This window comes from Ixodes scapularis, unplaced genomic scaffold (assembly GCF_016920785.2).
Source record: "Ixodes scapularis isolate PalLabHiFi unplaced genomic scaffold, ASM1692078v2 PGA_scaffold2__306_contigs__length_199485367, whole genome shotgun sequence".
Lineage (NCBI taxonomy): Eukaryota > Metazoa > Arthropoda > Arachnida > Ixodida > Ixodidae > Ixodes > Ixodes scapularis.
In genome coordinates this window covers 114,548,560-114,575,119 of record NW_024609857.1, presented here as the reverse complement: position 1 = coordinate 114,575,119, position 26,560 = coordinate 114,548,560, and the positions used below count along the sequence as shown (strand labels likewise).

The following is a 26,560-nucleotide window of genomic DNA, read 5'->3' as shown; positions in this document are numbered from 1 at the left end:
AGAGGAGAGGGAATGGGAATTGAAACGTGACTTGTCTCGTCAATCCTGTTCACTCGTGCACTCTTTTCCAAAAATACAGCGATTCGTTAGAGATATCACTGCATGAGTGTTGTTTTGGGGTTTTGCAGCATCCCGCCTATCCATCCAGCCTTGTTTTGTGAGCTCAAAATTTCTGTTCACTATCCCTTTAAAGACCGACGACCAGTTCGCGCTTTCCACTTTTCGCCCGCTTCCTCCTCTCCCTCCTACCCTTTCCACCCACGCCCGCCCCTCTTGGTCCCTCCTTTCCATCCTTCGCTTCCCTCGCCCGAAGGCGTGGAGAGGAAGGTCTTCTGCCTTGCAGAATCTCGAGTCTGGTCGTCGGCCTTTAAGGACAACAAAGCATGAATTAGAAAAAAATATATAATATATATGTGAAAGAGAAGGGAACTTGGTGAATGCTGATGTGATATTTACCTTGCAGTAAACTTTGCTAAATAAAAATATGGTTAGTCTATATGATAGACTATGACACCTTGAAAATATTACACACAATTGCTTCATGAGGTTAGCACACATATTTAATGATGCTTGCATATCCAAGGTGCTCATCAGTGAGTAAATAATAAAATCGTCCCCCGAGCCCGACCTGAATTTCTGAGGGTGTGCTGTGTAGTATGTCATTTATATATGTCAAGACTGACCTCAAAACAGAACAGTGAGCTACAGCCGAATATGCTGGCAGTGGGTTTGCAACATTACCATTGCTCTCCACACTTTGGCTTCAATTTGTTAGGTGGGGATCATTCCAGTTAATTAATGCTGGTTTCATCCCAAATGTTTTGATTTTGGCCACAGGTCTCCAATGTGGCACTCAGTAAGAGGCCTCATATAAGCCTACAAATCATATAAACCTGCTCTTTGTCATTTAGTGCTAATGCAATGTAATGTGCTGTTTCCTATGCTCTGTACACCACCAAGCTGACAGTGTGGTGGGAGCTACACATTCACCCGATCTATCGACCGCCTTCCTGTCGTCACCGGACCCTGCTCCCGGTACATGGATGTGGGCAAGAGCGTGATCAGATGGCAAATGATAAGCGTACAACTGGTTCAGCAAGCACGTAGCTTCCACTGCACCGTCAGCTTAGGGGTGAATGGAGTATACCAGTTATGCGACTGTACATAGGCCAGGTCAGAACCCGTGACGTCTACATTTGTGGCGATTTAGCTCTGCCCTAACCCAGGAAGGAGCCATACATCTCATTTTTCTCTGACACGATTAACAGTGGTCCCGCTGGAAGGAAATGAGATGCATTTAATTCCCTCATGAGCTACAAACAATGAAACTAAATAGCCATAAAACCTTTACCCATGACGACACACACGCAGCACCCGAAACGAAGGTGTGGAACGGCGATAGGTGATGCCATTAAATGACAAAGCAGTACAACATCATGCTTGTGTTTAATATCTGTTAAAGTGTGTGGCGGTTCTGCAATAACCCGCACATTAAATTGAGAAAACTAATTTGCAATTAGCAACATGGTTTTGTACAAATCAAATATTGTTTAGAATTTTTGTGCGACGCTTGATGTACCCAATATTTAGGTTCATCAAAATTGAGTGCTGAAAAAACATTGATTAAAAGCTTTTACGGTACCTCTCTCCTGATTCCATTTCATTGAATGACAATGACAGCACCATAGGGATTGAAGAAAGAGTGAAATCTGCCACCTTGTTGACAAATCTACCTGCTGAAGGTGGCCACGAGATTCCCTTGTCGCCACTTGGTCACTTGAATAAGCCGTTAGCTGTTGTATCTAGTTGTACTGTGGCAGCAATATAGCTGTAATGCTCATGGGGCCAGGTCTCTTTCAGATGTGCATATTCCCATCGGGGAGTAGCCCATCACCATGGCAGCTGGTATGACAAGAGTATAAATACATTAGCCAAAAAACAGTGAACCGTCAGACAAGCTAGTTTTATGCCACACAGTTCTACACATAAAAAAAAAGCTTTCAGCCTTTTCACTCCGGTGAAGAAGGATGACCAGCGAAGCTGTACGATGATGGGGCGACCTATACAATACAATACAATAAACTTAATTTTTCCAGAAGTACTGGAGGGGTCTCCAGACAAGAAGCTGCTAAAAGCAGCTTTACTGGGTCCGGGTTACCCTTATACATGGCAGCAGCTCAGACAACAAACATATAAAACACTTTACTAGGATGATAGGAAAAAGAAATCAAGGTCACATAACATTGAAGTATCAGAAAAACAAAATTAGTTATGAATAGTTGAAACAGTAAGTACGCATCTTTTTTGCCAATTGTGTAGATATTTATGTTGTTCGTCAAACATTTATTTAACACGTACGGTACTTTGTAATGCAATGATTGGAGGTTGTAATTTGTGCGGCACTGAGGAAGGAGCCAAGTGTCTACACCGGGTGTGTTTATATTACTTTCACGTTTCTCAAGTTCAGAAATCAAATACAAAAAATCTATGAATGTTGGCGATGAGAAACAAAGGGTACAGAGTAAACGATAATCATATACGCAATTTACGGGAACTATTTGATATCTAGAAAATAATGGTTCTGTATGGTCTGTATATGAGACACCCTCGATATAACGTAAAACTTTTTTTGCAATAATAGTAGATTTTGAAGGTTTGTCTTAGTTGTCGTAGCCCATACAAAATGACAGTAACTTAAATTGGACTCAAATAGTGCGTAGTAAAGTTTTAACTTAATACTGATTGGTAAAACATTATGACAGCGGGCAATAATGTCAACAACTCGGGAAAGTTTGGCAGTTAGATAGTTAACATGGCAATCCCACATCATATACTCAAAAAAAAGTACTCCTAAAATTTTATGTTGGCTAACTAACTTCATGTTAGCTGGAAATTGGCCAGATGATAATGCCAAATTATATATGTGTGCTAAGCATGGGGCGATTATATCTATTAGATATTTAGCTGGCTTTATTTGTAATTGATCAACGTCACTACTTTTGCTGTTTTTTAGTTCTAAGAATATATTACATATCTAAATTTCGTCAGTTGGATTTAGAAAAAAAGTTTGGTTGTTATGCCTTAAAAATGAAAAGGCACTAGGCCCCAAGAAGTCGACCTCAAGGACGACTTCTTGGACAACCTCAAGTACGCCGCCTAGAGGACGACGTCTAGGACGACCTCAAAAACGACGTCTAGGACGACTTCAAGAACGACTTGTAGGATGACCTTGAGGACGATGTCTAGGACGACCTCGATGACAACCTCAAAGACGACTTCTAGGACACCCTCGAGGACGACATCTAGGACGACCTCAAAGACGACTTTTAGGACGACCTCGAGAACGGCACCTAGGACGCCTAAAAAAATTCAGTCTTTCCACTCTGGTGAAAACCAGTGTGAAAACCAGAGGGCTGGAAAGGTTGCTGCCATCTATGAGCGAGGCCGGCAACCCGGTTGTCTGGTTGCCGCCGTTGCTCATAGATGGCGGGAGCTGTCCAGAGTTTTGTGTCGACATTTGTTTGGTACCGGACACAATCCTCGGGAACCTAACCCTTAACAGCTCTGCTGTAGAGAAAAGAAAGGAATGCAACATTGTTGTTACAGAACTGTTTATCTCAAGTCTCTCTTCCCTGGCTTTGAGTTGACCAAGACGCAATGTGTGCATACCTGTAAGTTCAGACGAAATGGGACAATCTACCTACTGTAAAATACCGTGCATACACCTATTCCACATTAAGCGCCCATTCCCAAATTTGTAAGATCTGAGAAAATAAGCGCAGTAAATTTAGATGTAAAATTGATGACTGGACAAGCGCCCCTCCCCCATTTCTTTGCGATTATCTCCAAAGTTTGAGTGGGCGCTTGCCCGGTATATTACGGTAAGTCGGTCTCTACAGTTTGCATTGCAAAAGCAAACCATGTTTTTATGACAGCATGTGACAAGGAGACTACAGGCATAACCTGAGGTTCTTTTTTAGAACACAAAGCAATTATGTAAAGCAACCCACATTACAGCCAGTACCGTGTCCGAGTGAGGCAAGTTAAATTCTGATTTCTCTCCTGAATGACTATAATAAAGCACAATACACCTAGCAGTGATATAGCATTTCTTTGTCAAAGGCTACCCAGCAGCACGAAGCGAGTAAGGCACAGAACTTCAGTTTTCTAAGACCGGAGAGTGAACCTCTCACAGGGGTAAATGTGCACGAAAAGCACCGCTTAGAAACGTAAAACAATGAGTGTATTGTGGGCTGGACATAGATAATACGATACATATAATTTATGATGCCACCTGAGCGTATGTACAATATCTAGACATTTGAATTTGTTGTCCAGGCAAACATGTTCCCCACTGCTTCATTCTGAGTGATGAGTGCTACTCAATAACGTCATTGCAGCGTGGCGATTTCAAATGGTGCTGTGCCATTGGCTATTTTCACACATTAGAAACGTAGTAGCAGACTTGGAAAAACTACTGTCGCAACGTATACATCCATTCAGCCCAACTAACTGACCAGATAAAATCATAACTAGGGACTTCGCAAACCATCTGAAATTTGAGTTTGAAAGGTTTCGAAAATTTCGAACTTCGTTAACGTTTTAATTTGAAAAGTTGGAAAGTGTCAAACCCTGCTGTGTTTTGAATTTGAAACATTTGAAGATGTCAAGTTTCTGAAAGATCAGGTCCGAAGATTTAATTCTCTTCACAAATTGAATTCGAAGTTTGAAATATTTGAATTTCTTTGCTACTCAAGTTAGAAAAGTTTGAAGAATTCAAATTTCAGTTTGAAGTCTTTGAACCTCAAGGAGCGAGATCAAATGCCACAATTTCAAATAAAGGTTTTAAGGATTTATCTGGAAAAAACGTGAAAGTGCTACGAAGTTAACTGAAAGCGTTGAACATGTTATTTTGTGCCCCACACACTACTTTCTTCTTGGTACAGGGTACTTATGACGATTCTTCTTATTTATCACGATTTATGAAACAAGCCTCAAATTGGTTGGACCGTTCAGCGGCAAGCCTTGAGGCGGTCTGCTGTGCATCAGGAATGGCTACCTGTTTGCAAACTGAGAGCCATACGATAGAATCCCCCCTAAATCAGATGCTGGCATAAAACAACGAAATATACAAGATGATCCGTGCAGACAAAGTCACCATGGCAAGACACCTTGCTTCACGAAAGTTTGTAATTGCTCTGGGCGTTTATTTCCAGTGGGAAGGCCCGTGGGGCGGAGAAAACACTGCGCACAGGTACAGCACTTGACACAGCTCAAGGTCAAGGAGCATGCAACCAGACAAGCTTGCAGGTCCCCTGGCCTCCCCAAAATACAGCTGATCAGGTAACCACCGGTCGTGCATCAAGCTCACTACACTACCGGTTCCTTTGCCACCTCGGTGGCTCCGAGGCAAGGTGCCGGTCTACAGACCCCAGGTGGCAGGTTCTGATCCCGGCCCAGGTGCCCGCAATTTCACAAAGGCTTATTGTGGAGAAGGCCGTGTAACCCAGCTTTCTGTTGCACGTCAAAACACCCCAGGTGATCCAAATTAATCCTCAGCTCTCCGCAGAGATGTGCCAGATGCCCGACGTTGGTTTGGCTCGTAGAACCCCCAGATATAATTTTGCGCAGCCGGTTCCTTGTGCTTTCCTTCTTCGAAAACTAAAAAAGACAAGTGAAGATATTAGTCGCTTTAAAATGCAACCGGATACTAATGATAACAGCTCAAGTGACAATCCAGTGTTCCCTCTCACGAGTCGGTGTCGCTTTATTTCAGTGCGCGCTTTTCCCCGACCAGCCACTAATACAGGGAAATCGGGCAACCTGCATTCAAAAACAGCTAAGGTTATGAACAACACCCCAGCGAAGTGCCTTGGTCGGATTGCAAACCTGCAGACAAGGGACCTGCAGGTTACTTTGGGGCCACCTACCCAGTTCTACACGGTAAAGGCTGTGCGAAAGCCGGAGAAAAAACTTTCAGGTACGAGGCCACCTGCAACCCCAAAGCAAGTCGTTGGTGGCACCATCATATCCTAGTGTTATTTATATTTCAAACCTTAAACCATTTGGGTATAAATATATTCAAATTTCTTAGTGCAAAAAATTGGGAAGTTAAAAAATAGTAGAATATTCTTTTGTAATAAGTTCAAAACTTATCGAACCTTTTGAACTCCTTGGTTCGACCTCTAAGCCTCGGGCATGAATAACGTTTGCAGCACCTCCAATCGTAACTGTCTTGAACTGTTCAAAGAGAAGGACAAGACGGAAGACGGCAGTGAGGAAGATGAAGAAATTAAACGCCATCGGAAAGCCTAATTGAATCGACGCCAAAACATAGGTTGCCATCCTGTTTCTTTGCCAGAACAATGGACCTTCTTCAGAGTTTGGCCACGATCGTGGCACACCCTCGCGGTCATCGTTTGAAACACTTTTGGGGGCTCCGTCATCCGTGCCAGCGCCTGGCGTGTCTCCCGGCCTGTGTTTATGTGTGTTCTCTTGTTCTGTCTCTTACCATTGTCTACGATACGGGCAACCTCGTTCGTCTTTATAACCTAAAAGGATACTGAACCAAAATTTGGATTTCGCAAAATAAGGCCGCAGAAACGTTGAACGGGAAGCTATGAACTCCAAAACATCACTCATACATCGATATCTCAAACGGATGGCCGTACTTTTGAAAAACAAGGGCACAATCAAGCGAAGTTTTTTACGTCATTGTTTTCCGGGAGAATTTGAGAATGAGGGGAAGCGACGTCTCTTCTCTTCTCCTCGCTTCGGTTCACCAGCTCGACAGGACGTAGCGAGGAGGAGAGGGAATGGGAATCGTGACGTGAATTGTCTCGTCAGTCGTGTTTAATCGCAAACTTCTTTTCCAGAAATATGGCGATCCCTTAGAGATACCGCTGTATGACTGATGTTTTTGGGTTTTGCAACGTCCCGCCTATCCGTCTAGCCTTGTTTTGTGAGCTCAAAATCTCGGTTCACTATCCCTTTAAAAGATGGGCAGACCACCGGCGCCGGTCCATCGGTTACTACTGTCTACTCAGATTCACTTAATCGCCACTTCGGTGTCGCGTCGTGCAAGCAACTGAAAAAGGGGTCGGCTTTCAAGGCAGTGTTATGTAAGAAAAGTAATGGTGGCCAGTTTTGATCCCAACCCAATTAGCCACCTTGGGCGGAGCCTGTGAGCTTCGTTTATGAGCCCCGGCCACTACAAAGAGCTGATTTTGCTCTCCTTACGCGTCTAAGTTATTCAAGCTTATTGCGTGCAGTCACTTCGTCGTCCCGTGTATTACACGAGCGTACGGGGCATCGCCGTACCTGGGGCCATGTAAAGAAACTTGGATAGGGTGAAAGCCAGGCGGTCTTGATATTATGAAGGTTCGCTTGCACCAACAAACAGTAAGGAACGATACGTTAACCTCTGGCGAAGTGGGCCCTGCACACAGGGGAGTTCATAGTTGGTTGCCAGGGCGTTTTGTCAGGGTTCTGTCGGCGTAAGGCTTGCATCCATTTCGCTGGCTTTAAATTTTTTGCCAATAACTCGTTTCTTTGTTTTTACTTTTAATGCAGCGTACGCCTGGAGAATGGAAAGATTTATCCACTAATACTTTACTCAAGGGAGTCATCCCGAACCAGCGCTGTCTAAGCGACTGAGCGGATGAGAGAGACCCCCAAAAATGGCGCCTTTCCATTTCCTCCCCTCTCTCAGAGTCGGTGCATACAACGGGCAGTCCGTGGGACGAATGATTGCTACAAGTTTTTTTATTTCCCTTCGAGTGCAGGCATACGAGGTCTGCAAATGCAGATATGAGACCTGCAAACGTGGGTTGGGCGTGGATAACAAAACTGACACCTGGATAAGCATGTTTTCAAGAAAGTTGGTCTGAGCTACTAGTGTCACTCGTTCATGTCACTTCATTTTTTTTTTCTGGGAAATTGAATACGATTTATATACTGGCTCAGGCGTACATAGCGGTCACACATACATAAGGGTTGCAACCTTTTTTGCCTAGCCTCGCACGTTGTCTTGTACACACCAATCTCTTGTGGAAAAAAAAATTAAAATGACAATTTGTCATTGCCTCGAAATGTGCCCTCAGCAACATGAAATCAAACGGGGCTACATCAATTTTTTTCTGTCCGTTAGAAAATCTGCAACAAATTCGCAAGCTTAATCTTATCAAGGCTCGGAGGCTGATATTTGATATTTTTATTTGATCAGCATGGTAAACATGTTCTACGAATGTTTATGTACTCATTATATCGATTATATAACTAAGGTCAGGCTTGATGCTTGATATCCAAAGGTTACATCAAATTTCTCAAATATAGGAGCATAGAGTCACTACATAAGCTAAGGGAGCAAACTTGCCAAGGGACGCAGGCCACAGACACGGTGTCCGCAGGCGACGCAGGTTCGTGTAACCAGATGGTGGGCGCCACTGTGGTGGGCGCAGCCATGACACTTTCTGAGATTGATGCGGAAGGTTTCGTACTCCAACCTTGGTTATTTATTGTGTTCGTTATATACAAACTAACACAGAACATTTAACTAAAATTTTTGTTTAGTATTTATTATAATTTGTTTAATGCCTTTTACACGTTAAATTTGTCAGCGTTTCTGCGTACGGACCGCATGTACGAACCGAAACGGAATCGACAACAAGCAACATGGCTGCGACCAGTTGCCGGTGTTCAACGTTGCTGGATTTCGTTGTAAGTTCTTACATCGCTATAATTCGACAAGATATTTTTGAAAAGTCGACATACTATAAATAAATCTATAGCATGCCGTTCTATTTAATTAGAGCTGAAAAAAAAACAGTAAGGAGTAAAGAGATTTTAATCTGAGTGGTCGCCCGCTTCAACACAACGGTATCTATTCATCATTCTTTCTCGAAGTTTTGTTGTGAATGTATCAGTGGATATTCCTTAAGGCATGGATAACGGGGCATTTTCATCACCTTAAACGTTCTCCAAAGAGGAAGTAATAAAAGCTATGGAGGTAAATGCAACGTTTGGATCGAATGGAACTGTTACGAAGGTACCCAAAGGCAAAATTCAACGAGTTGTAATTTACGGAGTGCAGAAGCCTTAGCACACCAACTACGTTGTATTTTTCAACCCGACTAACGTTTTATGTTGATGTGGATTAATTTTTCCCGACGTAGCGTCGCAAACGCGGTTGTGATTTTTTTATAACGTTTTGCACTGAATTTTAATTAGAACACGTCTGAGCGCACTGTGGTGTCCGATTCTCGTCTTTGTGTCCTTGTGTTTTGAGCGCTAAAATCTATTCCAACGTCTGAAGGGTCCGGACAAAGAGTTTATATTTTACAATTCAAAAGACGATAACATGGAAGATCACGTAAATATCGTTTATTTATGCCATTTTTTATGTTATCATGTTTCGTATTGGTAAATCACCAAGGTATTTATGCATTTCTAGAGTTTACAGAAACACAAGAAAGAAGGTCCCAACGTTAAAAAAAAAAATTGTGACTCGTAATTTGGCCTTCCTCCGCAGCAACTCGAGACGGTCACTCAGGGCTTCCCTCACTCTGTTTTCTGCAGTCACATGCAATGACCACACAAACCTCTCTTCATCATTAAAAAAAAAGAAAAAAAAAGGATGTAGGTTTGGAGATGTATTGAGCTGTTGTGCACAAGGGCATCAAACCAACAAAAAAAAAAGGCCAAAGACCAGAAGAAAAAAAAAAGAAAGACAACCTTTGTTGTGGGCAAATTGGAATCAAACAGAAACATTATAATTTGTTTCATTCCGGAGTGAAGCCAAAAAATAATCTTTGAGATTTCAAGTTCAAGGGGAAAAATTGGGCATGTGAAACATACAAGGCGGAATACCATGTTGATTTATGACAGTTTCCTCCTCGCGTCAAATGCCCTTGCACTACGTGTTTGGCAGCCTTTTCACACATTGCTGGAACCACTTTTTGAAAGTGCCTCGTACCTTCGCCTTGACAGTTGCTTCCAGCTGAATGACTGCAAAATGACATCCTCGCAGGGATTTATTCATACCACAAAGTAGGTGATAACCACGGGGCCTGGTCAGGTCACATTCATGCGTGATCAAACATCTGACTGGTCGTACAACGTGCCAGAAAGAGGTTTGTACACGATTAGATGCTAGCTGATCACGGCCTCGGATTGACCGGTGCCTGATCGGGTTTGCCCATCTTTCTGACACATCGTATGTGTCAGAAAGCCCTTACTGGGCCCCCAGTGGTTATCATTCGTTTAGCAGCATGACGAAACCCTGCGAGGATGCCGAGGATGCCATTCCGCATTCATTGATAAGCTGGAGGCAGCTGTCCAAGCATGGGTACAAGGCACTACCAAAAAGTGGTTCCAGCAGGGCTTCGAGAGGCTGCCATAGAAGTGGTGCAAGGGCATTCGGCGCCAGGGGAAGTCTGACGAGTAGATGGATATATCTATCGACCTCTAAGTGACTGGTATCTGCAGAAAAAAAATTAATTGTAAATTAATATTAACCAAAGCTTTCTTACGTCGTGAAAAGCAGCGTAACATATATACCGTAGAATACCGTGCATTCGCCTATTCCACATTAAGCGCCCATTACCAAATTTGTGAGATCTGAGAAAATATGCACAGTATTTATTTTTATTTATTTATTTCAGTACCTTCAAGGCCCAGGGGGCATTACAGAAGGGAGTGGTGGAAAACAAAAACAAACAACAGGTAGTTAATTCAGAAATTTAACAGAGAATGAAAAATGCAGACAACACAGGTTATTGAGAAAGTACATAACACTCAATGGCGGATCTGAAAGTGAAATTGTCGGTAGTCGTTATGATGGAGGCAGGCAGGTGGTTCTATTCGTTACTAGCTCTTGGAATAAATGAATCAAAAAACAATTTAGTGCGACAATGTGGGACGCCTACTTTATTATGGTGGTCCGAACGAGATGAGACGTATGATGGCTCTGAAAAGAGTTCAGTTTTGAGGTGCAAGTTATAATGATATATTTTATGAAATGGCGTGAGTCGCAATATTTTTCTGCGCAGAGAGAGGTTTGCAAGGTTCGAGGTCGCCTTCATAGAGGATACGCTAGATGAACGGGAGTAGTTTGACAACACAAAATGCGCGCTGCGATTCTATATCGATTCTAATTTATTAATAAGAAATTCCAGGCCTGGGTCCCACACCGAAGATGCATACTCGAGTTTAGAGCGGACGAGAATTTTGTAGAGGAGAAGCTTTAAAGATGATGGTGCCATAGAAAAGTTACGACGCAAATATCCAAGCATACGGTTAGCGTTATTTACTATTTGTTTGACATGCATTTGCCAAGACAGATTAGCTGTTATGTGAACCCCTAGCTATTTGTATGGCGTTACTTGTTCAAGTGCACTGCCTGAAAGTTGATAATCGTAAATGCTGCCACAAACGGTCTGATGCATAATTCTTATTACTTTACACTTGCTAGTATTCAGACGCATTTTCCAGATATCACACCAATTAGAGATTTTGTTAAGGTCAGACTGAAGCACATAGGAATTGGAACTGGCAGAAATGACTCGAAAAATGACACAGTCGTCAGTAAACAACTTGATGGATGAGTCGATAGACTTAGGAAGGTCATTAATGTAGATGAGAAAGAGAAGAGGGCCAAGTACAGACCCTTGTGGCACACCTGAAGTAACGGGGGACAAGGATGATTTGAAGTCGTTAGCAACTACAAATTGGGTTCTGTTAGACAAGAAGCTTTCAATCCATGCGAGAATGTTAGGGTCAATAGTTAATCTGCTTAATTTTAAATAGAGTAGCTGATGAGATACGAGGTCGAAAGCTTTAGAAAAGTCCAGAAATATGCAGTCAACATGAGATGCATTATCTAAAGCAGCAAAAAGTTAATCTGTAAATAAAATGAGTTGTGTCTCACAGGAGAAAGTCTTACGAAAGCCGTGCTGGCATGATGTAAAAAATGCATTACTCTCAAGGAAACTAACAAGGTTAGAATAAATTATATGCTTTAGGATTTTACAAGGAACACTACTTAAAGATATCGGTCTGTAATTAAGGGGAGAATGCGAAATTCGTGATTTAAACGAAGGTACCACCTTGCCCACCTTCCAATCGCCGGGAACAATACAGGTATCTAGGGACTGTGAAAGTTTCGACAAAATTATGGAGGAGTATACTTCGGTGTTCTTCAGAAACTTTGAGTTAATATCATCAGGTCCAGATGACGAACAAACTTTTAATTTCGGATGAAATGCATCACACCAACCCAGTCAATCAGCACAGGATTCATAGGAAAAAAGCTTGAATCAGCAACATGAGGAAGACAAACGGAAAGTAGATTCAAGAACGGCTTTGCAAGCACTTCATTAAACACAAAGCAGCATTCAAACTGAGGAATAGTCACATCATTGTCGTCGTTTAGGTATATCTTATTCTATTTCGGACCACCACCGACGTTCCAGAACTTTTAGCGTTGTTAATCAGTAACGAAGGAAGTGTGTTATTGAAAAAAATGTTAGCTTCTTTCACTGCACTTTTAAACAGAGCTGTAAATTGACGATAAGCACACCAGTTGACATGGCTCTGACTTTGTTTGGCTTTGCAATATAATCGCTTTTCTTATTTGAAAGACGCTTTAATGGAACGTTGAACCAAGCGGCTCGATGCTTGCATGAGATTACGCGTAATGGTATGTATTTTTGTACTAAATAATTCACCTTGTCCCTAAAAAGATAAACATTTATATGTGAAATCGATGACCGGACGAGCGCCCACCCCCATTTTTTGCGATTATCTCCAAAGTTTGAGTGGGCGCTTTCCCGGTATTTTATGCCACACACGTTTTTCACATTTCTGTGTGTTTCTTTCTGACATGTTCTTATAGCGTGTCAACTCAGCCAATTTATCAAAACATTAGGGTGTTCTTGAGAGCTGTCACACACATCTTAGGATATGAGAACCTTCCTCTGTTTCTGACAAGCATTTATGCTCCCACTCACAAAGACCGACTTTATAATACATGCGGATCCTTTGTCTAGAACTAAAGGCTAACATTGATCAATTGAATCCCAGTTAAATGCCTCTAAGCAGAGAGAGTGCAATGTCATGCAGTACTTCACACATTGGTGCAATAGCCGTTGGCATTTCTGCGACCCTGGTCAGCGTGGAACAAGCTTTCTCTGTGCAAAAATTAATTTTAACGGCTAAGAGGTTAGCTCAAATTTGGAATATTATTTTTGTTCCGCACAATATATTATTAGTTTTCAGCTTTGCCCTTCTAATAATTAACATTTTGGTAAAACGAAATGTAGACTGTTTCTTACTCTCTTGAATTATTTTATTACTATGTTAATGTGAACCGGTTCGAACCGGCATGAGCTTCAATTTTTTACTACTCAGCTGATTAAGACCTGAACCGTTTTCCTTGAGCCGGAATGGAAAACATTTCTCTTCGACACCCTGTTGGGCGCACATCTCCATTAATAAAAAAAATGGAATTCATGAAAAATAATGTTTAGACTAGGGAAACACAGAAAATCGACTATTTTAAAGACACTGAATATATAGTCTTGGAGTGAAAATATCTGTGTCGGGCTGTGAGGGAATATTTCGTTGGAGTTAGAATGCAGATGTCATACCAAGAGCATCTATGCCAATGTCGGAGCAGACAGCAGAGGTCATCTACTCCAACATGGCCTTTATGCCATGGCCTTCTCAGGTCCGTGACCCCTAAAATACTGGAATGCTGTCCAACGACCCCTTCCTCCTCCCTCCCCCCCTCCAGTGCTTAAAAATTATCCGGCTTTCCAAGGCTGCAGTGACCTTCCCCCCCCCCTCCCCCCCCCCCTTGGCACATCTCTGGTAGAGGCTATTACGCTATTTTCTATTATATTGTGCGTAGTTCAAAATCTTAGTTCATCATCTGAAGTATGCCTACAGCCAGTATGTGTCTTGTTGATATATGATTATGCATATGCCACAAGTTGTTTTGCCATTCATCAAGCTGTATTTTTCTCCAGGATCGACATAGCTTTTTACAGTTAAGGTGAGCTCAGATTTGCTTTACAATTATGCACCCTTCTTCTTGTCATCAAACATTTGCTGCAGTGTTTGCATCAGTGGTTGTGGAATAATTCAACCCAGTATCTGTAGCTCAAAATCCTAAATATGTGATTAATGTAAAGGTGCAAACGAGCTGTTGTACATTAAACATGATTCAAAAACCCCGAGACTGCAGGCAACGACACACACACTCGAAAGTCTCAAACACAGCTAAAATTTTGTTTTCCAAAACCTAAATAAATAAAAAAAATGAATGAAAAGGGAGAAGGGAAAACCTTAAGAACACCTCTTTCCACAAATGTGCATTCCGAAAATAAGAGAGGAGGAAGATGTCACGCAGGTCGTCATTGTCCTGCTAACTGTTGGGATGCTCATTTGCGGAAAGAGGTTTTCTTGGGGTTTTCCCTTTCTCCCTTTTTTCCCCTATTTATTTAGGGTTCGGAAAATATAATTTCAGCTTTGTTTGCGACTTTTGAGTGTGTGTGTTGTTACCTGCAGTCTGTTTTCTTTTTAATCATCCTAAATATGTCTATGAAGTGCAACTCCTGCAACAGAATAGATTGATGTCTTTCCTGTGTTGGTGTGTATAAGGGTAAAGAAAATACTTTGTTTCACACAGTGGGCGAGAAAATAATGGCAAGCTACAGCTGTATCTCTTGCCTTCCTGAAATGCCCTCTGCTGCACAACCACTTTTGCGCAGAGCATGAATTGATGCTACTTTATCATCTCAATATTGCACACATTGTCACTTTAATACATATAACTAAAACTAACATTTTTTACATAATTTTTTTTTTTTACCAGTCGCGAGCAGTCTTTGCTTTTTGCTGCCCTAGGCAGTCCTTGCATGTGCCACGTGACCTACTTCCACGTGCCCCTCCAGCAATAGGAAACATACCTACACACATATTTCCCCACCCTGACTTCTAGAGGAATTTCGGAGAGGTTTACGATAGCCTTGAACTATTAATTACATTGGTGCATTACGCCGTCAAACAGTGACAAGTGCAGAACTTTACTCTATCGTGAGCACTTCAAAAGTCAGTTAAACCAGTCCCCAGTCTCCTTGGTGTGCATTAAATGGTTTATGTGTTTCAAGCACAAGGATGATTGTTGAATGCTACAGTTCCCACTGCAGGAGAACATGCTAAGTGCAGTGGCAACATTACGGTAGAGCATGCGGAGTCCATTGGTACTTCTAAAAACTTGCACGCTGTCTGGGGCATATTTATAAACTTGTTTTTTGTTCGTTCTTTTTTTCTGGAAGGCTAAGCATGTGCACTGAGAAATGCTAACATTCAGAAGGAAATCTATCCTTGATGTCGTTCGAGTAGTTATAGTGCAAAGAATACTTTTGCCAAGATCCGCCTTAGATCGTTTTCATTATTTCAGTCTGGTGACCCTTTTGAGTTGGGGAGTTGATCCAACTCAAAAGGGTTACATAATGATAAGCTAAATAATAAGCTGAGACTGATGGTATGAATTTGCTTAATGGCTGGACTTTGAGTGAAAATGCAGTTATTAACCAACAAACTTTGCCTGGTGGCACATTTGCTTGACATGTGGCACAACAGCTGCTGCTCGGACACCACACGCAGATGAAATTTCGTTTGATTTTCTCCAATTTAGTGGAAGAGATCGGTATCTTAAATTATACTCCATTTCATAGTTAAGGCTAAAATGCCTTAATGCAGCAAACATTGAATGAACTTTGCCCGGTGGCACATTCTTCCTGCGCAAGGCACAAGAGCTGAATGAAGTTGCGCATAAAGCGAACGCCAGCGGTTAAAAATTTATTTTTCGTAGTATATTTGCTTCACCACTTCAACAAGTCAGTCACGATGGCGTCGACAATTTTCTTCCTGATGGCAGTGTCCTATCTACATCTGTATAGTCGTCATTCATCATAGTGTCGTTCGTTCTTTGCTTCTTTCCGGCTGTTTGTGTTCTTTAGTTCTGAAATGCATGTCTGTATCACAGACCTGCCTAGTGTAGCACTCTAGGCTAGGTATGTGGTGTTGCTTCCCCGCAGGGGGCACCTGTGAAAGCAGGTGTTTGGAGAGTGGCGTTTCCACGGACCCCGAGCCATGCGGGTTCGCCCGCCCACGTATGGCTGTGCATAGCTCTCCCGTGTCTGGGGAAATAGGAATGCTGGTGGTTGAGCCGAGCCCGGGGCAGGTTTGGACCCTTCGGGGCCCCCCGGGTGAGGCAATACACCGCTTCGGCCCCCGCTTCTCATAGACGGGAGTCCTGGTAAGGCCCGGCCAGGGTGATTCAGTCTAGTCGCCTTTTCTTCTACTATCCCCTCCGATCTTTCGCTTTTACCTTTCCTGGTTCTTTCACTTCCTTCTCATTTCTTTTGCTCCTTTTTCACACCTCTTTGGCGGCAAGGGCTAACCTTGGGTGGCAATGGACCTCTGTCTTGACCCACACTTGGGTATACTTTCCCGGCAGCACTGTTAGCGTAACGTTTCCAGCCAAGCCCTTCTTGTTATGGTGCGTTACCTAACCCCTTGTTGGGCTCGGTGGTGGGCGGTGCACCGCGGATTCCGAACACTCTTTGCCCTTTTATGGCGCCCCACCCCTCCAAACCCCGTTCAGGGCACGCCCTTAAAAGGCGCTGCCCCGAACAAAAAACCATCGACAAAGAATGTGATGCAGAAACATTTACTAAGTTTTTCATCGTTCATTCGCTGGATAAACAAAGACCTGTTTCCAAGCTGTCACCTTTTATTGTAGCAAAGGTGCTAGAAAACCTTGTAGGGTTTTCCTACAAGGCTAAAAAACAGAACACTGGAGACCTTCTCGTAGAAGTGAATACAAAAAAACAAAGTGACGCACTTCTTAAACTGACTACCATCGTTGACGTGAAGGTGTCAGTGAGTCCTCATCGCACACTAAATACTGCCCGTGGAGTCCTCTCTGAGGACGACTTCTTGCACACTAGTGAGGAAGAACTCGAGGGACTCCTGGGTGCCGGTGTCGTCGCCGTGAAACGCATTATGTTTAGGAAAGATGGCGAACAAATTCCTTCGAGACATGATATCCTGACGTTTGCAAGACATACCCTCCCCGAGACAGTCAAGGCAGGATACTTGAACTGCCGCATTCGCCCGTACGTCCCCAACCCCCAGCGGTGCTTCCGTTGCCAGCGTTTTGGTCATGGAACACGCAGCTGTCGAGGGAAGGAGACGTGTGCGAAGTGCGGTAGTCAAGGTCACGTTTCCAATACTTGCGAGGCGGCTGCGGCCCTCTGCGCTAATTGCGGTGGACCACATCTTGCTTATTATCGTGCATGCCCCTCTTGGAAGCTAGAAAAGGAAATTCTTACCATCAAAGTTAAAGAAAACATATCATACCCAGAAGCCAAGAAGCGGTTCTCCTTTTTGTCAAAGGGGAGTTTTGCCGAGGTGGTGCGCAGGGGCCCTGCACCACGTTCGGAGTCAAGGGCCACCCAGGTCTCTCCCGAGATCTTGGCGGCCGACCGCAGGGTTCCAGCTCCCCGACAGGAGCAGCGGCTGCTTCCTCCAGCCCCTGGTGGTAGCACGCGTGCTGCTCCTCCTTCCAGGGACTGGCCGGCAGCAGCCGCGCCGGGGAGACGGAGCGAGCTTCTCGCTCTTGCTCGCTAGAGAGGGCCCCCATACCGAAGGAGCAACATGGTGCCCATGCAGCTCCTGTGAAAGGAGGGGACCAGACGAGCTCAGACGACCCGTCGCCCAGTTCGTCTGCAACCCCCCCAGCCGGTCGTGGTCGGGGTTTGCCCCCCCCCCCCCCCCCCCGCACGCCTGGCCGGACAAGTGCAGTTCTAAAAACAACGGACACCTCTCAGGAGGTGGAGATGTCAACAGATGCTGACAATCTGTCCACTCCTGGGTCCGACCAGGACAATATGGAGTGGGAAACGCCCTCCAGTAAACCTAAAAAGAATAAGAAGCCTGTTGTCCCACCCAAATGATGATCCCAATGTCTTCCACCTAGTTTGTGTTGACTTTACAGTCTTACTTATTTTACTAAGTTTATTTTTCAGTTTTATAGTTACATACCTTTTATAGATGACTAAGTTACATTTTATGCAATGGAACTGTCGCGGTATTTTAAGAAATATTGATGATGTCAACTATTTTATGGATCAACTTCGAACCATCGCTCTCGCCTTGCAAGAAACCCATCTTAACACTAATTCTTTTAACATTTTAAGACGTCATCAGGTTTTTAGAAAAGATCGCCCCTCCTCCACCCCTTCTGGTGGTGTTGCAGTGGTCGTACAGAGGGGAGTTGCTTGTTCTCAAGTCCACCTCTGCACGCTACTGGAAGCTTTTGCAGTACGTCTCCTTCTAGACCGCCTTGTAACAATTGTTTCCTTATACTTGCCACCTAATGCTCCTTTAAACCTTAAAGAGCTTCAGGGACTTATAGGACAGCTCCCACAACCGTTTTTAATTTTGGGTGATTTTAACGCTCATCATCCTATGTGGGGTAGTACCCGTCAAGACTCCCGTGGTGGTGTGATTGAACGTCTTTTATTGTCTTCGGGGTTATGCCTTCTTAATGGGAAAGAGCCAACGTTTTTTAGTGCGGCACACAACTCATTTACATCCATCGATCTTTCTATTGCTTCACCTTCATTGCTTCCTTGCTTTTCCTGGAAGGTTCTTCATAACCCTTTTGGAAGTGATCACTATCCAGTTGTTTTAGAGAGTACCGTTTCATTGCCTAATCTTTTAAAGAGGGTCCCTAGGTGGAAATTAGACAAGGCAGACTGGGCGCTTTTTAATCTTCACTCCACATTAGATCCTTCGCTTCTTTCGTCTATGTCCCCTGAGAACGCTACACTTTATGTTACTGAGCAGATACTAAAGGCTGCTCAGCAGTTCATTCCACAAACATCTGGTAATATACACAAGAAATGTAAACCTTGGTGGAATAAGGAGTGTGCGACAACCCTGGCGGACCAAAATAGGGCGTGGGGCCGATTTCGCAGATACCCCACTCCAAGCAACCTTGTTGATTTCAAGCGACGAAACGCCAAGGCTCGTTGGACTAGGAAGCAGGCAAAGCGGAAGTCATGGATGAAGTATCTCTCCTCTTTAACCAGCTTTGTCCCAGCTAAAGAGGCCTGGGACCGATACCGGAAAGTAAATGGGGATTAGAGGTGTTTTGCCATTCCAACATTGAATGCTCCTTCTTCATCACTAAAAGATATTGGTAACATACTCGGGGAACATTTTTATAATTCGTCTAGTTCGGCCAACTACAGTGTTACCTTCGGACAGTTAAAAACTCGTGCGGAACGACAAAAGCTTGTCATGTCGGGAGTAAACTCAGCATCATATAACCAACCATTTACGCAATGCGAGCTTGAGATGGCTCTTAATGTGACAAAGCTCTCGGCCCCTGGTCCCGATGGAATTCATTATGAAATGCTGCGCCGCCTTTCTCCGGAGTCCCTTGAAAATCTTCTCCTGTTTTTTAATCTTTTGTGGGAAAAGGCATGTTTCCCTCAGACTTGGAAACATGCACACATCATCCCCCTCCTAAAGCCTAACAAAGACCCCTCACAACCATCAAGCTACCGCCCAATTACACTGACAAGCTGCCTTGGGAAAACATATGAAAGGCTTATAAACAGGAGACTGGTCTACGTTAGAAAGCCAGAGGGTCTTTGATAAAAATCAATGTGGATTCCGCCAAGGTCGATCTACCCTTGACCACTTAGTTCGCCTAGAAACTGTGATACATGAGCATTTGTAAACAGGCAGCACTGTGTTGCAGTTTTTTTCGACTTAGAAAGGGCATATGACACAGCATGGAGGTATGGGATTCTCCGAAACCTGTATGCCTGTAATAGTCGTGGCCATATGCTGCGAAGCATAAAGGAATATCTGACAGACAGGACTTTCCAAGTTCGTCTCGGCAGCCCTATCTGATTCCTTTGTTCAAGAAAATGGAGTCCCCCAAGGGGGTGTTTTAAGTGTGACGTTGTTTTTGCTAACAATGAATTCACTCGCACAACTGCTGCCACCCTCAATTTCATATTCTCTTTATGCTGATGATATACAGATTTCATCATCGTCTTGTAACCTTTCTAGTTGTGAGCGTCAGTTGCAGTTAGCCATAAACAAACTGTCCAAGTGGGCTGACGAAAATGGGTTCAAGTTCTCTGCTTCAAAAACAGTCTGTCCCTTTTTCTCTGCGACGCGGGCTGTCTTTGGATCCATCCCTAGAATTGAATGGAACTCCTGTACCTGTTAGGAAGGAGCACAAATTTCTTGGTGTAATATTTGATAGAAAGCTTAATTTTATTTCCCACCTTAAAGCGCCCAAGCAAAAATGCCTTCAGTCAACAAACCTTCTGAAAGCTTTATCTCACAAGTCTTAGGGGTCTGATAGAAAATGTATCCTACAGCTGTACAATGCCCTTGTACGATCCCGTCTTGACTATGGTGCAGTAGTGTATGGATCGGCTCGGCCCTCTGCCCTGAAGATGTTGGACTCGGTTCATCATCTCGGCTTGCGACTGGCAACAGGAGCTTTCCGGACATCCCCCGTCCTTAGTTTGTATGCAGAATCCAATGAGCTGTCCCTGAACAAACGACGTACATATCTTAGTCTAACATATGCTTACAAGATTCTGGCCGATCCTCAGCATCCGGCTTAGCCCCCACTCACAAGGTGAAGGTTCTTTCGCCTTTTTGAAAATAAATCAAGCATTGTAACACCGCTGAGCTTCCGCATTGAACATCTTCGCTCCTCGCTGCATCTTTCTCTGGACCAGGTCAGCCTCGTTCGGAAAGTGAACGGTATTCCACCTTGGAAAACACAGCGAGTTGAATCCGACTGGTCTCTCGCAAAGTTCAACAAGCACGGAATTTCCCATGCTGTAATTAAGCAAGAGTTTGGAGAACTGCAAAATAAGTATTATGGTTATCTTCATGCTTATACAGATGGTGCCAAGACTTCATCTTTCGTCGGTTCCGCCGTATACTCTGAAAGCTTCTCCAAGGTTCAACGACTTGATTGTATCGCCAGCATTTTTACTGCGGAGCTCTATGCGGTATCAATGGCGATTGAATATATTATCAATAGTAAAATACTGAGGGCAGTCCTGTTTGTTGACTCTCAAAGTGCGATTCTTGCAGTTTGCTCTCTTAAAGATACTAAAAATATGCTTGTACAACAAATTCGATATAAACTTAACTCTGCTTTGCATGGGGGTCAAAATATAAAACTTTGTTGGGTGCCCAGTTACACTGGCATTCATGGCAATGAAGAAGCCGACAAACTTGCAGGGTCTGCCGGGAACCTCCCACAATCGCTCTCCTGTCTACCCTATCAAGATATTAAACCCTTGGTGAAGTCCTCAATTCTTCATTCTTGGCAATTGGAATGGGACATGGAGTGCGATAACAAGCTTCATGTTACCAAACCTGCGTTGGGAGTCTGGGAAAGTTCTTCGTGCAAGAGCCGACTTCATGAAACGTTGTTGTGCCGCCTGAGAATTGGACACTCATTTATTACTCATAGGTATCTGCTTTCGGGAGAAGATCCACCTGTGTGTGATCAGTGTGGTGACAGGCTCACTGTTTTGCATATCTTGTGGCAGTGTCCCGGCCTTCAGCCCAAGCGCCGCATTCATTTCCCTGAATTTTTCCAATATCATATCCCATTTCATCTTGCTCTCCTTGTGGGAGAGAATCCTCTAGTCTCTTTTGAACGAGTAATGGAATTTCGTAGCAGTATTGGCCTTTTACACCGACTCTAGCCTTTTAGTCAATCTTTTGTAAAACTTTTCCTTTAATACAATGATCCTTACAATTAGTTTGGCGCAAATGGCCTCGTAGCTTTTGCGCCATTAACCCCCAAAATCTTCTTATGGGGTGTTGCTTGGAGCTATCGTTCATATTTTTTCACCCCTACCAAATTCTGCTAGCCTAGGCAGCTGCCTACTTTGCATATTGGTTAATCTGTCCCTGACCACAGTCACTTGTTTTACTCTACCACCAGGTCGCCTGCACACTGTCTTTTTGTTAGTTCAAGCGCGGCTCTATGGCTCGCAGTGCGTGCAAATGTTCATGTGCAAATTGTGCATACAACTAATTTGCAAGCACACATACTTTCCGCTGTGAACAGGAGTAGGAGAGCTTCCAGGATGTCCTCTTCACAATTTTGCAAAGGGCCGGGTAAGCAAGTTCAGTTATAAAGACAGTGGTATGTTTGATTTCCACTGGATTATCCAGCGCATGGTTAGTACTGGGATAATCGAATACATATAAAGCACCCTCACTTTTTGTAATGTGCTGTAGAGCAGGGGGGCTAGACTAGTATTTATCTTTGAGTTTTCGGTGGCTCTTCAGGTATAACTGCGTGTATTCACAGATTTCATTTTGGCTGGATAGTTTCAGAGGTTTGGTGGTCTATCTACCCTACCTGCACGTGAACTGCTATCTTAAGGTGCCACTAGAATATGGATAGTACTACCTACTACAATTAACTTGACCTGATGGCGTTACAGATTCACCACTTCACCAAAGTACGCTGCACACACACAGGCTTTCAGGAAACATTTCAGCTGTCTAAATAAAGCTGTGAAAATTGGTCATAACATACTGTGTTGTACCCTGCATACATTTCCAAAATAACATCCAATAACAAATACCTTGATGTCGACCGCTCCTATTTTTTGACACAATGGTTGTCAAGTCTTTTGGTAATGCAATCGCTGAAAATGTGTACTCATAAGACATGGGCACCTCCATGTGGTTGGGTGCATGCACATCTTCACAAGTTTCAATGTTGCGGAGAACATCAACTATTGATAAACCAATTTCACGTCAAGGTTTGGTGCAGTGCTGCGCTTCTCATAAAAAATATGAAATAAATGACATGTTTTTTGTTGAAGCAATATTTTTAATGATTGGTTTCATAGCAAAAGGTTGTTAAGAACAGTGTGGCTGTAGTCTTATCCTTTGCAGAAACACATTTACAAACATTTCAAAGAAGAGAGCAATGCAAATATATATCCTAAATGTGCATCATTCAAACCGATTATAATTGTACCATACAAATGATAACTGTACAGCTCATCCTAAAAAAAAATTCACATCTTGCAATTCCGTACATGTTGGGAATTGGAACTGCTCAATTATACATTATATAAAACATGCACACTTTTGCCACCCTAATTTTTAAAAAGATGTTCCTGCAGCTCAGATATTTGCAATACAAGCAATTCTATACTAAGAAGACAATAAGGAAAATTAACATGGCAAGCACTTTCAAAAACTAGAAAAATGTTTCCAAAACACTCTGAATCTCTTTTTCTGCATGTTTGCAGAAACAAACTTGGCATTATTAAAAAAAACACAAACAAAAAAACATAGGTTTACAGGATATTTGTTATAACTAGTTCAGTCTTTCAAAAAGCCAGAACAAAAAGTGTCGAGGATTTGAGTAAAAACTTGTCAGGACAAAAGCCCCCCGGCACGGCATTAGTGTCCCTGACCGTGGGATTTTGCACTTGTCACGTTGCGCTTGATGCTGGCACTTAGAGAATGGGCCTGTTTCCTTGCCCTCTTTGGACCAGGCTGGCTTGGTGGTCGACCGGAAGGCACTCTCTTGGAGCCTCTACTAACTCCCTTGCGACGCCTTGCAATGTTTGTCGGCTGCACGCGAATGTGCCCTCCCCTTCTAGTTGGACCAGTTATCGCTGCACTTAGGGCAAGTAGGCCGGCCACCGCCTGACTCTCGTTGTGGATCTTCCGCAATCCGATTACAACCTTTCGGAAACACCTTGCATATGTTGGGTTGCCACCAGCAACGGTCGACAGTCGCTGACACTCTTCTTCCATGGCCTGGAGGTCTTCCTGTATGTTACAACACAGCATATGGTAATCAGCTTACATCCCCATGTGAACAGAAAGGGTGTACCTCACACATGGGTATTTTGAACATAATCATTGACATGCAGTGTATTATAAGCTGAAATTTAAAAATTCTAAGAACACCTAAGCACTTCTTATGAGTTATGAACGTGAAAGCATGAATGTCGTTCTTCTGCTCCCTTAGTTCGTCTGCGACATAGTGGCGTGGATGGCCACGTTTCACCGGCCGACAGCCGAGGGCGCACTCTCGTGAAGTGGCCGCGCTGTGCCAAGCTGGGTTGTGCAACTTCTCTGAAGTTTGCCACCGCTCCCTCTTAGCGGCGGCTGGGCCGCTGCATGCGCTGCGCCACCATGGAGAGGGCTTCTCTGGTGGCGCTTTTTGTAACTACGCTGCGCAAGAGCCAATGTGAGCCTCGTTCCTTGATGACGTGTGCCAGCCAATAGGAGCCTATCCATCAGATTTTTGCTACAGACGACATTAAGGCAGGGGAGGGTGCCGTTTGGCGCGACTTCAAAGCTGAAGACATTGGTTGGTCCCATGGGACAGTTAATGCTTCCGCATTAATAATAATCCAGACAAAGGAGGAAGTGCATAAGAAAAATAAGTTAGTGAAAATATATTTTAAAATACCCAGCAATGTGCCAAAATAATTTCTCCTACATTTCTTTGCAGGCATGCTCTATTTATGTTTAGTTTACCCACTCACTGGCTAATCCTAAAATTTCAGAGCAAGAAATAAACATGATCTTGCACTCATTCTTTGTCGAGGAAGACAACGAACTTGGCGTTCTGTATCACAAACATAAAAGGACACACAAAGCTGCCAAAAAGAAATTGAGCTAAAAAGTAATTTACAAGCTACTCAAAAGACTAAGTGCAAACACAAAGTACTAGACAAATTGGAAGGGCAAAAGTGAGATAGTATTGTGGGGTCATGGCATAAAATCTCCATTTTATACTTGACTAAATAATGTGAAGGTTCACCTTCTGCTGAACCTCAAAACTTTGGCACGCCATTCTGAGTTTACCAGAAGCTCTTTTTTCACATTCTTCTTCCAGCTTTGCTCCTCTTGGTGTTTCGTTTGGACTAAATAATAATATGGAGAACCTAGTGGATAATATTCACAAGCAAGAAACTAAGGTGGGCACATTATCCAAAAAAAAAATGCTACTATTGTTTCCAGCAGTACCTTCCTCAAGGACTGTGGTTCTCAACCACTTATGTTTGGGGACCCCTTTAGGATCGGCAGAAGTGATGCGGGGCCCCATCTGCCCGGTTAGGTGGGGGGGGGGGGGTATTGGATGATTACAGTGACAAATAGGTGAACGAAGAAAACTAAATGCGTGTAAACCAACTTTCAAGCTTCAAAACGAAGGGTAATCAACCCTACCGACTTGCCACACATGGTTTGGTCTATTTGACTTCCTGAAACAGCCAGCATCAATAAAAACACAGTTTTATTGCTCGGCTTAATTAATGGTAGTGGCTACATTTTTTTCTATCCCTTGTGCACCACAGAATGCTGTAAGATGACTGCACATTTAATAGGGTGTAAATATCTACTTGCATGCAACTACATTGGCACAAAATGTAGAGGAGTGCCCCCTCAAAATTCTCGACTGCTCCAAATTATATATTAATGTGACCCTACCATAATAAATTTTCAAAGGTCCCTTAGAGAAAAGACGAAGTATTAAAAGTTCAGCTGTAGCTGTAAAAGCGAAAAGGAAAGTGTGCCGCTGGCATTTCATGAAAGTCATAAAAAATGATGTCCTTTCCCCCTCTTTCTCTTTTGCATGCTAACATAGAAATTTCTGGCGCCTGCTCAGCCCATGTAGAATTGAATTGCCAATGTTCCGTAAACAACTTACTTTTCGCATAAAAGTAATTACTGTAAACATCTCATTTTTACGAATTTCGTGACTTCAAAAATATAGTGAAAAAAAGATCCCGTAGATATGTTTCTCTATGGTAACAAATACATAACATACCAACCTGATTTGGGAAATGTCATGCCAGCAAAATATTCTCGAATATTCTCGGAAACCACATTTTGTCAAATTCGAGAAATATGGAGCTCTCAAACATAATGTTGTTTACAGTATACATCAATATGAATAATGCGCACCTGTGTGAGGGCTTCCTTGTTATCCAGATTGGATTGGAAGCTTGATGTCGATGGCTCAGCATCCAGGCTTTCTTGAAGACTGGTTGCATAACCTGAGTTGTCACTCGTGTCCGGCGTGACGGCTTCGTGGATATCTGCGTAGAAGCTTATTGGAGGTGCATTTTCCCCCAGAGCCAGCCTTCCAAGGTCACGACGGTCCCGGGGCGTCAGTACTGGGGCATTGGGCAACACCCCTCCGACAGTCCTGTGCACCACGCCTTGGTGTCTACAAAATGCCCCTTGGCCACCAGCCCGGCACGTGCACAGCCCAACGTCAGGAAACACTTCGTATGCTTTTGCATTGTCTGTTGAACTTGTCACAGTGTAGATGCCATCCCCATCAGTCAGCATTGTTGTTTCCTCGGGCATCTTTTTAAGTAGTTTCTCGTAGAAAAGATTGTGCCCGGCAACCCCGTTGTTTGCATGCTTTAAAAGTCTT

At 43.4% G+C, this 26,560-nt stretch overlaps 1 protein-coding gene and 1 long non-coding RNA gene across 2 annotated transcripts; one reads left to right on the top strand and one right to left on the bottom strand.

Annotated features, from left to right (window-relative positions):
* Positions 1–8,676: 8,676 nt before the first annotated feature.
* On the top strand, positions 8,677–26,332 carry LOC121836791. Its single transcript, XR_006077998.1, has 3 exons — positions 8,677–8,718; positions 24,137–24,358; positions 26,254–26,332. It is a non-coding gene; the product is annotated as an uncharacterized LOC121836791 (long non-coding RNA).
* Positions 22,857–26,490, bottom strand: LOC121836790. The gene is made up of 2 exons (XM_042291997.1): positions 26,083–26,490; positions 22,857–23,934 (listed from the first exon to the last, which is right to left on the bottom strand). The coding sequence occupies exons 1-2, from the start codon at positions 26,488–26,490 to the stop codon at positions 23,560–23,562; spliced, it is 783 nt and encodes a 260-aa protein (XP_042147931.1). The 3' UTR covers positions 22,857–23,559.
* Positions 26,491–26,560: the final 70 nt, after the last annotated feature.

What these genes read in the sequence shown, in the direction of transcription:
- LOC121836790 (XM_042291997.1), bottom strand. Translation starts at nt 26,490, where the DNA reads ATGCCCGAGGAAACAACAATGCTGACTGATGGGGATGGCATCTACACT. An exon ending in ACAAGGAAGCCCTCACACAG is followed by an intron (nt 23,935 to 26,082) that starts GTGCGCATTATT and finishes TGTAACATACAG; the next exon opens with GAAGACCTCCAGGCCATGGA.